Source organism: Dermacentor silvarum, chromosome 10 (genome assembly GCF_013339745.2).
Source record: "Dermacentor silvarum isolate Dsil-2018 chromosome 10, BIME_Dsil_1.4, whole genome shotgun sequence".
NCBI lineage: Eukaryota > Metazoa > Arthropoda > Arachnida > Ixodida > Ixodidae > Dermacentor > Dermacentor silvarum.
In genome coordinates this window covers 141,903,226-141,916,589 of record NC_051163.1, presented here as the reverse complement: position 1 = coordinate 141,916,589, position 13,364 = coordinate 141,903,226, and the positions used below count along the sequence as shown (strand labels likewise).

Sequence of the window (13,364 nt, the reverse complement as noted above, 5' to 3'; positions counted from 1 at the left end):
TTTGTGTTCCCGCGGTACCAGCACCCCGTGTTATTAGCATCTGATAGGTGGCAGCTGCTAAACTTAAAGCCCCTATATATAAAAAGTAGCGCCATCCGCTTACCTCCTCCTCCGTTTCGCTGTCGCGCTCGGCGCGGCCAGCGTGATCGAAGCACAATATCGACAGTGGCACCGCGTACGTTGGGCCTGCCGTGGCAGACGATAGCTAACGCGCTACCAGAGGAAATCCGAGGAAAACTTGGATCGCGCTCTGCGGAGCAGTTATTGAGGTGCGATTTTGCTTCATCAGTTAGTAACTGGCCTTAATAATGCCGTTTTGGAAGTAGCAACACGACGATGCGAGACGGCGTAAATACCAAGTGGGCAGGAAGCGTTTGCGCTCGCGGGATGGTAAACAAAAAAAGCATTTAGCCCGCGCCTTGTCGGTTGCGGCAACTTCAGGCGCAGCAGCATGCCATCACAATGAAGTTCTTGTCCCTAACACGTTTGATCCCTTTGTGCGTACAGCACTTTCGTCACACAGGCCCGAGAATGGCGGTCGGAGCGCGCTGGAAAGAAAAAAATATACAGAGGCACAACGCGTGCTTCCACGTGACACGAATTGGCCAATGGGGGAGCGGAGAAAGCTGGGGCGACAGGAGGCGGCGAGGAGGAACCGCCGGGGTGAGCGTGGTGGCGGCATCCTCTAAGAATGACGCTACTATTTATATATAGGAGCTTTAGCTAAACTGAGGGGCCTCAGCCTACCATTGCCAGCCTTCCCAGGGCAACTATGAGGATGGCGTTGAAAACACTGCTAATTTAGAAGGGTGTCCCTTGTAGACCTTTGCTGTCCTTGATGTATGAGTTGCTCGGATTGGCATACATCTGTGAAGGTGTTTTTATAGCTGACATTTTCACCAAGTTGCAAATATATCTACGCCTATTACAGACCGCAACTGAAGCCTGAGCATGCATCAAAACTTGCCTACCAGGCACGAGCCTAGCCTGTGGGCCTTTTCTGGTTTCTACTCAACACCATGTGGCGACATCGGGAGCCTTTGCGCTAAACAAACGGGGCAAAGAAAGATACACAAGGGCGAGCGCTTTCTAATAACTGGTTTTATTTTATTGCGATAGCAATTATATGGACACTCAAAAGCAGATTTCTGCCGTCACCGTGAGGTTTCGTATGACGTCAATGGAGATGAAATCGTCGCCGCGCGCCGCCGAACGCTGTATGTGCGAGTGAAAGGGTGCGAGGGACGCGCGCTTTCAAGGGGAGTGAACGCATGGCGGAGAACAAACGCGCGTTCTGTGCCATGCTCCCTTAAGGGCTGCAGAAGTAGGCGTCTCTTTCCTCCTTTACCATCACCATATATGTAGAGCAAACGCGCCTTCTTCTGACGCACGAACGGCCGTGGGGGTGAGGGGAAGGGAAGGGAGGCGACGTTTAGCTGCGGCACCAAGTGCCTATTTATATCAGAGGCTCCGGCAACAGTCACCAACGCCGCACGCATTTTGTGCGAACGCGGGCAAAACGCCGAGGGCGTCGACAACAGTTCTGCGTGTTGCCGGTGCTGCTGCATGTCCAAGTTTATACAGCTGATAAAGCTACTATCATTACTCCGTATAGCTCTCTACAAATTTGCTATCGCAATTGATGCTTCGCCTTTCAGGTGAAACTGCGACAACTTTTTTTCGTAAGGATCAGAACATCCAAACGTTTCCACAATTCCATATGTACAGTCTCCCGCATTTTAACGGCAGAGCTGTTTAATCTCTTGGTTGTGCCGCATAGTGCGAACAAATATTGCTCCTGGCGATGACGTCACTGCGTATTGCCTAGCAACCATCTCGCGAGCGGCGTGTGCTTCGCCTCCTCTCTGTGCCGTGTACATGTTGCCTTGACATGGAAGGAGATGGAAGGAGAGCATGCGCATGGCGTGCGCTATGCTCGGAAGAGAGAAAGAGAAAATGAGAAGAAAGAAATTGTAGCAGCTCCAACGAGGCAACGCGCAGAGCTGCTGCCAATGCCGTCCATGTTTCCCCGCGTTTGCACCGCACGTGCCCGGTGTCTGCGACTGCAGCAGGCAGGTTTTGACCAGCCACGCCCCGGCAAGTTTGGTCGTGACGTCACTGGGGAGCCGCTAGTGAAGTCACGCTAGGAGCCGCGGCGACAGTGGCAGAACTCTCGTTGACTCTGTGGCGAGTACATGTGTGACATGGGACGACCAAAGAAGTTCTGGATACCCGAAGAAGCCGCTCATTTCGAAGCGCGTCGTGCGGCCAAGCGAGAATCTGCGTGTCATCGGTAAGCTGATGCGGAATACCGTGCCTAGCAGCACTTAGCATTTTCTAGGAAAGCTTAGCCAAGCCTAGTAAAACCTAGAAGAAGGTAGGTCAATCACCAGCTCCGCTGTTTACTCTAGCCTTGCACCACTAGTGCAAGCTGCCCACATTTCTTTAGCTATATCGTGCGAGCGTCCATCACGCGTCATTTTAGTGCCTTTAAGCGGCGCTAATCAGCAAGACCCGTAGAAGTACTATAAAGTGCACTAAGCACTCTCGTGTACAAGAGTTGTCTATAGACATGCGATGTTCCGTTGTGGGGTCTCAAATGTGCTCTTGGGACAAAGGAGCGACAACACAGTAGTGCAAACAATCACAAGGGCATTTATTGCGCCTTTCATGCACCAATGCACTACCAATAGAACATTCACATGGGCACGCAACAAATCAAGGAAGTCCGACTCACCACGACCGGATAGCGAGCGAATATGTTCACCCCATGCTATGATACCATTGCCTAGTCGTTGATGTGTACGGTCACGCGAACAGTGGTGCATTTGAACGATCCGTGTTCGTCCATACCAGTGCCCCGGTCCGAGCCACGCGAGACGTCTCGCGAAGCGTGGATCGGGACACGCGCGGGACGTCCGCGTCGCTCACCAATCCCAACCCAAAGAGGAAGCGCCCTCGACCTTTCTCTCCCAAGTCACCCGGCGGCGTTAGCATCGCGACACTTGCGCCATCTCCCTCAATGCACCGCAACCACCACGACCGCCGCCGGGCTTAGCCACGCGGAGAAGCCGGACCACAGGAGACGCATGAGAGTCGCGCATCCCCACATTCCCCCAACCTTAAATCACTACACATACTCCGGCGAAACATGTCACAAGGTCTATCAACGCGGGCGTCGTGAACAAAAGTTAGTACATGCGACAGTGGCGTCGCCGAGGAAATGTCCACACGTTTTCCATAACATGCGAGCCGACATTGTCTCTGGGGTTCACCGCTGGCTTCCGTTGGTCACAGCACCAGCTCTGCCGATTCGACGGCACGACTCCAGCCCAGGACTCCGGAAACGGCGACGCAGAAGTCGGCACGAGCAAGCGTCGCTCACGCCGACGCGCCCTGCTGACGAGAGCCGCAGTAGCCGTTGGTGACTGCCGGCTTTTTTCCCAGCCGCCGAGCGTTGCGAGCCGGACATAGGCGGCCGCCGAAGTCGCTGAGCCGAACTGGCCACAGGCATCTCCATTGCCAGGGGTCGCTCATTCGTAGGCCGGGGCAGCAGCGCAGATGATATGCAGGTGACAGCAAACCAGGGGTGACTCCGCTCACGCTGCGTACACTCAACGCACTCGACAAACACTAAAGTAGTGCAAGGGAGAGGAATTCGGCATACGCATCGCCCACATGGTACGATGTTCAATTCGGCTAGCGAAATATCGGACGGCATTTCAGATGCTAACTTCACGTGAAGAAAGTTTGCTTTCTTGAGTCGAACGAGTAATTTCAATTCGTGCGAGGCGAACTAATGAGGGAAGCAATGTGCGACACCTCAACACCATGGTCCAGCAGGTTGTGTCCCTCCATGTGCCATAGGCGGCTTCGTAAAGCCTTAGGCCTAATGCGTCGCTACCCTGACTACAACCAGCATCCAAAAAAAAAAAAATCACCCAAAATGGGCACAACTGGCAGCCGCGAGGAGACGTTAGCTCTGTGAGGTGGTCCTACCCCGCTCAGTGCACACAGCATCCGAGTTGACTGCGCCCACCGTCCCAGACGGTGTCAGAGCGCCCGGTGCCAGGCCGCAATACCAGTCAGCCCGTAGCGGCACCCGTGGCCCGCGGCCACCCGGCTCCCTGAGCCGCGACTTCCGAAGTGAAAGAGATAGAAGAAGCTATTTACTTAAGAAATTCGGACCACCCACGAGGCTTCCGTACTCACTCGCTTCAGGCTTGCCAATGCTCCGCGCGCGCTAGGCCTCGCTCTCCCAGGATGCAGACCACGTGGCTCTCGTACCGACGTCTGTACTTCAACAAAACACTCGCGAAAAGGCTTAGCATGTTGAAAAGTTCAAACATGCTACAGCAACCGTCGCCTCACTCAAGAAAGCACGCCGCCGACACTAGCGATCAAAATCCACGCTAGGACTACGCTTCGGTTGAAATAAAGGTTGTCTCTGACCGAGCAAAACTTTAAATTATTGTCCGATGCCCCAAGAGCCCCACGTTGGGCGCCAGATATGGGGTCTCACATGTGCTCTTGGGACAAAGGAGCAACAACACAGTAGTGCAAACAATGACAAGGGCATTTATTGCGCCTTTCATACACCAATGCACACTAACCGAATTACTACCAATAGAACATTCAATGGGCGCGCGACAAATCAAGGAAGTCCGACTCACCGCGACCGGATAGCGAGCAAATATGTTCACCCCATGCTATGATACCATCGCCTAGTCGTTCACGTGTACGGTCACGCGAACGGTGGCGTGTTTGAATGATCCGTGTTCGTCTATACCGGTGCTACAGTGCACTAGAAAATATTGGGTAGTGGAAGGAGCGGCTGCCTCGGTGCGAGGCATATTGTGTAGAAGCTCACCAGATGGCGCGTACGCTCACTTCCTGAGCACTGGCTGAGGGAGTCTGCGGCAGAACGCAGCAGGCGAGTGCAGCGGCACAGAGGTTCAGAATGCTGTGTTCATTTTTCCTCATGCCAAATATGACATGATGGAAAAGTGATGGAAAAGTTTCGTTCAGACGAGGACAGAAGGCGACTGGCGTAGGCGATGACACGTTCCTTGCTGTGCTGTGTTTGGCCAAGGACAGCCCCAATTCCATGACCACTGGCATCAGTGCGAAGTTCTGTAGGTGACGAGGGGCGAAATGGGCCAGTGTTGGTGGTGTAATGAGTAGGCGGACGAGGGCAGAAAACAAAGCTGCTTGTTCGGGTCCCCACATGAAAGGAACGTCCTTCTTCAAGAGTTCCGTGAGAGCGGGGGCGATGTCCGCGAAGTTCCGGACAAAGCGACGAAAGTAGGAACATAGTCCTACAAAACTGCGGACGTCTTTGGCTGAACGCGGCACGGGAAATTGTTGCACTGCTCGCACCTTGTTGGGGTCTGGTTGAACACCGGCAGCACTGAAAAGGTGACCGAGCATAGTTATCTCGTGCCGCCCGAAACAGCACTTGGCGGAGTTCAGCTGAAGGGTGGCTCTTCGGAAGACGACAAGAACGGCCGATAAACGGGTGAGGTGGCTCTCAAACGTAGGTGAGTAGACAATCGCATCGTCTAAATAGCATAGACAGATGGACCACTTACATCCCCGCAGAAGCGAGTCCATCATATGTTCCAAAGTTGCTGGGGCATTCATTACACAGTCCGAATGGCATGACCTTGAATTGGTATAGGCCATCGGGCGTAATAAAGACAGTTTTTTCGCGGTCCATAGGGTCGACTGAAATCTGCCAATAGCCAGACTGAAGGTCGATGGAAGAAAAATATTGGGCTCCATGAAGGCAGTCGAGGGCGTCATCGATACGAGGCAAAGGGTAGACGTCTTTATGAGTGGCTTTGTTCGAATTCCGATAATCAACGCAGAAACGCCAGCTGCCGTCCTTCTTTTTCACGAGAACGACAGGGGAGGCCCTCGGGCTAGATGAAGGTTCTACGACGTCTTTTGGAATCATTTTGTCGATCTCGTTCCGGATGACTTGACGTTCGTGATGCGATACGCGAACGCGGAGGATGCGGGAGGCGGCAGGCGTGAGCACTTTATGAAGGCGTCGACGAAAATCTGCACTCATTACAGAGATGTGCGCGCCAGTATCGATGAGTGCAGAAATAGTTACGCCATCAACATCAACGTCTAACAAGCTTCGTCTTGTCGGCAGCGTCAGAATAGGATTTGTGGTGGCAGTCGTCAATGCAGCGTCACCTCCGGGCGCTGCATTGTTTAGTTTTCCTGATAGGCACGAGCAGGGTTGAAGGGGGACGACGGGCGGCGAGTCTGTGGTGAGCGCGACGACGGGCGACGGCCTGGAGGCGAGCGTGACTGGTGACCACGCGGCGACGGGGAGCGGCTACTTATCCTGGGGGAAACACCGTCGTTGGGGAAAGAGGTCTGGGTTGAAGGCGAAATGCGGGTGCTCTCGGGACGGCGGTAAGGGGTAGACAGTGTTCGAGGCGCCGAGGACCAGCGGGTGGCGCAATAACGGGCGACGTGGCCGATACGGTGACACATGAGACATAGTCTGGCACAGGGCCCTGCTTTTGATACCCTGCAGTGGAAATGTCATCATCATCAAGAAGGCTTTGAATTATGTCAGTTTTGCCAGGCTTTGGGCCTTCCATTATGTCTGGTTCAATGAGTGCTGTAAAAACACCAGGCTCAGCATTCCCATTAGTAACAGATCTGGCAAGCCAATAAATGCTTAGGCAATACACAGTAATGAGAAGCTGTGTACTGGATGGGTATTGCAACCGCTTGACTGCCGTGCTATACCGAAGCGATTTTCAACTGGGTCCTGACTCAGCTTTGAGGTCATTAAGTACTTGTAGCTAACATTCTTTGTCATCTAATTCAGCAACGACAGAACGCTTGCAACTGCGACTCTCAGGCCAACAGCAGTAGATGCGGACAGGAAGTCACCTCGACCACCTACATGCAGCTCCCATTCGGTCAGGCACGTCATAAAGGAAAGAAGCTTTTCCACAGAAGCAGATTCTGGCCGCAGAGCTTGGCTTGGAAGTCTGGATCTCATTATTTCAATGATGTCTCGGATCGTCCTGCAGCAAAAATGCACCAAGAATTTATTTTCTAATATCCACACTGTTTACGATCGTTTGAAGATTGTGCTGGGGCGCTGTTACATCCAGGCTGTCGTTGCCATCCGCATATCATCTTGGGATGATGAATCGTGAACGTCACGACGAGACAAACGCACCTTCTTCGTGCGTGCAGCTGGGCACACTGCAACGCGTTTTCTCTCTTGTCTTCTCGGATGCATTTCCTTTGAGAGGTAGGATGTCAAATCGGCCAGGAGTGTGGGCACCGTGGCGTCGGTCAGCGCAGGTTTACCTCGAGGAATCCTTACTTCCTCACCATTGATGAAGTGAACATGGTGGCGCAAGATTAAATGCGCTTCAAAGTGCCTCTCCCACACAGTTGAAGTCTCGGAGAGGGGCTTATCTTTGCAATGAAGATTCCTCTCCCATTGTTTCCGCCTGTCATTGTGTTCAGGCACTCCAAAAAGAGACAACGTGTGCCCATTTACTTCTCTAAAACCAGGATACCCGCTCTTGCATCCGGGTGCATAGCAATGCGTATCTCTTTTTTTTTTTTTCTTCTCTTTCGTTATCCAAAAAACGACAACAGGGCAGCATCGAACAGACAAATGGTCACGCTCGGCACTTCAGTAGCTTCACTTGCAAAAACACGAGAAGCACGCTGGCTCGTAACACCAAGAACGACGCGGTAAAGCGGTTGCAGCTACGCGGGCAACGCGGGCTCCAACCGGCATGGTCTCTTTGGGAAGAGCACACCAGCGCCCCTAGCGGGAGTCTTCGCTCTTGGCTTCACGCTCCCTGTGCGCCCAGCCCTCCGCTCTTTCCACTACTCAATACTTCTAGTTCACTGTACTGGTGCCCCGCTCCGAGCCACGCGAGACGTCTCGCGAAGCGTGGATCGGCGCACGCGTCGCTCACCGATCCCAACCCAAAGAGGAAGCGCCCTCGACCTTTCTTTCCCAAGTTACCCCGCCGTTCGGCGGCGTTAGCATCGCGACACTCGCGCCATCTCCCGCAATGCGCCGGAACCACCACGACCGCCGCCGGGCTTAGCCACGCAGAGAAGCCGGACCACAGGAGACACGTGAGAGTCGCGCATCCCCACACCGTTCAGGACGATGGTGTGGGGATGTGAGGATAATAGTGTTCTCGCCCGATATAACGAAAAATGTGGGAGTTTGTACATGGCCTCTCCCACAGAATAAAAAAAGTAGCAGGAAACTACAGAGTAAAGGCGGTTATTTCAGCAAAAAAACGAAATAGGAAGTGTTTGTTCCAGGGTAAAACAAAAATTTGAAGGCAAGCATGATGTTAAGAATGACCATACTATAGGTCACAAGCATCGGTTTGTTGAATGTATAAAGAATGTGGTATATAGGATCCTTATGACGTGTGGACAGGTGTGCGTCAGACAACCGGCAGATGTGTTAACACACGATTAAGCGAACACGTCTAGTTTGAAGAGGACGCAATGTAACGACAGTGCATGCACACCTTGCTTTGTTTGACAACACAGCCATTCTATTCAAACACTGGAATGAACCATCGAGGGAAATCGTGGAAGCGTATTACATTTCACAGCAAAAAGATTGAGTCACCCATCAACTGCTATGTTAGACAAAGAGATGTCGCTATTTTCCTTGTTTCTATAAATTCCAGACAGTTCAGGTGATCGCTGTGTGCATCCTAGATGAATTGCTGTGATGATGTGCGCAGATCCGTATGGTGTTTAAGTCTGATGCTTCCGAAAAAATAAAACCAGTTCTTAGAAAGCGCTCGTCTTTGTGTATCTTTCTTCGTCCCTGTTCGTTTAGCGCGAAGTTTCCCGATTAATTAATTCCAACTAGGCCGGCTTGCAGTGATACCATGTGGGGACCCTGTTGCATGTGTTGGCTGAGCACCACTCATGGTCAGCATGCTAGAAATGCAGGAACTGTCAGGCAACAATTTACATGACCATTGTGCAGTGCAGCCTTCTGTAATGAGTGTGGTAAAGACATAGGAGCAGGAAAATATTACTTTCAGAATCAAATCGGGGCTTTGGCACTTAGAAACCTCAGAATTCGATTGCTACTTTCTATGTAGTCAAGAATGTCACAATGTAAACTAAATGTAAACTGTGCAAGGATGGTGAATTGGGTGAGTTATAAACTATAAGTATATGTAAACTAAAAGTATTCTCTGGCAGTGGGGAAAAACGATTGTTCAACAATCTATTCATCTTTCAATAAGACCACATTCTTAATAATTTGGTTGACAGCACACATATTCTAATTGTACCAATTATGTTTAAATTCAACCTTGCGTTCATCAACTGCGATGAGTTTGCGAACTCATAATTTTTCTTGTTGGATTTTTGCTTTTGGTTGGTGCTTGTCCTACCTTTGTGTCTTGAGTTGTTTTTGTGCTGACCAATAAGTATGCATCCTTTCCAACTAGCTCATCTTAGTGGATATTTTTTTTTTTTTTTTTGTAGTTGAGCCACACAAGCACTACTTTGTGGTGTGCTGAGCATGAGATCGCGGGATCAAATCCCGGCTGAGGCGGCCGCATTTCGATGGAGGCGAAATGCAAAAACGCCCGTGTGCTTGCGTTGTAGTGCACGTTAAAGAACCCCAGGGGGTCAAAATTACTCCGGAGCCCTCCACTACGGCGTGCCTCATAATCGGAACTGGTTTTGGCACGTAAAACCCCAGAAAGAAGAAGAAGTACTTTGTGGTGCATTCCAGTAAACAGCAAACAGGAGCACTCAAAATCGTCCCTAAAGTCCCTAAATCGTCCCTAGAGTAGTTGCGTTTCAATGTGCGAGCAGGAGTGCAATGGCAGAACGGAAGCAGTCAAGAGCAGTTCAAGCTGCTCCCGCACGAAAAGCAGAGTGCGAAGGATGCAAACGTGTGATGTGAATACATGGTGTAAGTGTACCATATCCTTTTATTTTGGTTGTGTTTCTGTCATTCTGGCTCAATGTGCGGAGAAGCCAAATCATTGCGGGAAGGTAAACAATCTGGTCACACCTTCGCGCCTGCTGCTCTCAGGGAGCAAGCAGTCGCACTGCTCTGCTTCTCTTTGTTTGCTCAGTGGTATGCGCCATTAGAAGGAGAGTTGGATGGAGCCAGCCGAGCAACGGTTGATGACCATGCTTGTATTGCCAGTCCTTGTTAAGCGTACCAGCATTGGTAGCAGTTTTTGAGTCTGTGTGTCGAATCTTGGCCTTACTGCAGTACCCTAACAGCTGGTATGCTTGCAGGTGATAGGCCTCCTCGACGTGTTCACACCCTCAACTACACTGGAGGACTTCCATGATGTGTGAGTTCTACTCTTTTGTTGGTCAGTGTTAGAATTAGGAGTGTCGAAATAGCGAAATTCAAGCATAAAGTGGTCCTTTCAACGGAAAAAAGGCTTACTTACATTTAGGGGTGTGCGAATACCGACCGAATAGTAGATTTCGAATTGAATATTCAATCGAATCAAGAATAAAGAAAACGAATATTGAATTCAATATCAGAAAAGTTTATAAAATTCAAAGGGGTCCTGAACCACTCCTCCGCGATAGCCTACGTTGCTCGGAACATGTCGGCTAAACTTTGCAGTCGTGTTCGGTGCGTGGAGCTAGCAAGCGGAGCGTGAAGTCACCCATTTCTCAAGCACCCTCTTTTCAACTGAAGCCTTCTCCTCACTCTTTTTGGGTTGCCTTATTTCGTAATATAGCAGATCCCATATGCGGCTGTTATTGGCCAATAGCTGACATCAATCAAGGAGTGTATTTGGATCAGCGTGCTTCTTCCTACTGTTACTGTGTATATTTATTAATGCAGTTTAATAAACAGGCTGAAGTAAGTGAAAAATCTGTGTTTCGAATTTAGATAGAAATCACGTACTTAAGGAAGTGTGACTATTGTACTATCGCCGACTATCATCTGCCAGCACTTGGCTGCAACCCCCCCCCCCCGGTGTAGGAGTGAAACTTTTGCTGCACTGCGTATCAGTGCCATAGCTGTCTGGTCTCGCTGATTTCAGTGAACACTTCACTAGCCTCGAACCTCGCAAAACTTAAGGTCAGACCACACACAGGCTATCAGGTGCATGCTCACTCCTGGCCGCTCCTGGAGCCTTGGCAGACATCGCTTTATATTGAGCTTTTGACAGCACTTCAGAAGGTGCAAGCTACTCTCCGTCGGTCAAGCTGGTGCAGAACAAACCGCACCACTTAGCATGGCCAGATGAGCATATGAGTGCGTGCTCAAGCCCTATCATGCACAAAGCAAATGCTGTACATACACACTACAGTTGCATGTAGGTGGGGTTTGCTACGTAGTGCAGATACTGCGGCTGCTGCGATGAGTCCACTCACTGCGGCTTGTTGTAGGCACGTCATTGGCGGCAAAATCGGAAATACAGTGGAATCTCGTTGATACGGTTCTGCATAATATGTTTTGCAGGATAATACATTTCTTTTCCCGATAATACGATTTGGTTGGGTAATATGTTGGATGGTACAATTTTCGGATGATAGGCTTTCTTTTCTGGTTCCCGTGAAGGTAGTGTCTACGAGATTCCACTGTAGTGGGCATGCCTTGCTCCGCCGTAGCCGTTACCGTTTAAGGCATTGAAAAAGAGGGAGCACTGCGAAGGGGGGGGGGGGGGATCATAGGCGATCTTTGATTGCCAATAACTCCACTTCTGCTGAATGCATTGGAGTACTTTTTGCAGCAAATTTCTGAAATAGTATATTTTAACTTCAAATGCATTTCTTGACTTCGATAAAAAGTTGTTCAGGGCCCCTTTAATGCTTATAAATTTTGGACAAGAAAATACAGTGCTGCACATGCTTCGGGAGTCTCCTAGCTGTGCATAACAAAAATGTACCAAGCTGTTAGTAACTTAAGTACATAGAAATACGGTTTATTCTTAAGAAAGGTAACAAATTAGTATCCTAGCACTGATTACAGCTCAGTTCTAGTCATAGGTCGGCGCACTCACTCACACTCATTTCAAAGGCGTGAGTGTGAGTGCGAGTGAGTGCCAGTGAGTGTGAGTGCCAGTGAGTGTGAGTGGAAGATAGTGCGAGTGAGTGTGAGTGGAGGTGAGAGCCAGTGACTGTGAGTGGATGTGAGTGCCAGCGAGTGTTAGTGAGTGCCAATTATTGTGAGTGGAAGTGAGTGTGAACGTGGTGAATGCCTGTGAGTGTGATTGGAGATGAGTGTGAAGGTGACTGAGTGCTGTGAGAGTTTAGCTGAGTGTGAACGTGATGAGTGCTTCTGGGTGTATAGAGGTGAGTGTGAACGTGAGTGAGTGCTTTTGAGTGGGAGTGTGAACCTGGTGAGTGCTTGAATGATAAGAAGAGATGATATCGGTTCACCTTGTTTGCTGAAAAATTGATGCACGTTGTGTGTACAAGCTCACTTGCGGTGATGACTTATCGCGCTAGCACATTGTGCACACCAAGATAGAAACCACTCACTAAGGTTGTAATAATCCAATGTTCAGGCATGAGTGAGAGACAATGTATAGTGAAATGAGCGGATATATTATATTGCGGTAGCAATTACATGGACACTCCAAGCGCACTTCTGCCGTGGTCGTGGACTTCGTTGTGAGGTTCCCTGTAAAGTCCAAACACGGTAACATCGTCGCCGCGTGCTGGCGGTACGCTGTGTGTGCGAGTGAAAGCTTGCGAGGGTCAGCCGACGTTTGCTGTTCAATCTTGCGAGCGCGAGGGAAAAGGAGGGACGGTAGCGCGCTGCTTCTGGTCGCGTGCCAGGCAGGGGGGTCGGGTTGTCGTAGTCCGGCGGCGGTCACGTGGGCTTCGTATCTCGGAAGCGATCTGCGACGTGGAAAAAGTGCGCGCCCGCGCGGGCCTCCTCTTCAAAGCAATTTGCGACGTGAACAAAGTTAAACTAGAGCCGGTAACTTCGTATGCGCTGTGTTTTCGGCGTTTAGTTCACTTTGAAGCGAGAGGCGGGACGAAGGTCAATGCACGCGTCCTCACTCCAGCGTTCTAACAGCGAGTTTCCCTGGTCATCGAGCGAGATGTGTTCATGTTTACCTGTGCGTGCGTGACACCATGCTTGTCCATTTAGTTCATAGGCGAATGTTTACAAGTTTATACAGCCCAATAAACTAATATCCTTGCTTCGTATAGCTCTCTACTAATTTGCTATCGCAATCGAGGCTTCGCTTTTTGGGCGAAACTGCGACATTTTCTTCAATACGCCTGGGAATATGTATGGGCTGGAGCACTGATGGCAGACATATCCAAATCATGACCGGCAAGTTTTGCCATGACTTCCACTGAGTGAAGATGCT

At 50.4% G+C, this 13,364-nt stretch overlaps 1 protein-coding gene across 10 annotated transcripts in view; it reads left to right on the top strand.

The window, feature by feature from the left end:
* The window catches only part of LOC119431015 (mitogen-activated protein kinase 14A-like), a 398,975-nt gene that overhangs the window by 47,965 nt on the left and 337,646 nt on the right, over positions 1-13,364 (top strand). For all 10 annotated transcript variants that reach the window (XM_049656879.1, XM_049656873.1, XM_049656872.1 and 7 more), the window contains one exon: positions 10,306-10,364. In XM_049656879.1, coding sequence (XP_049512836.1) covers positions 10,306-10,364 — 59 coding nt within the window. The remainder of the gene's footprint in view (positions 1-10,305; positions 10,365-13,364) is intronic.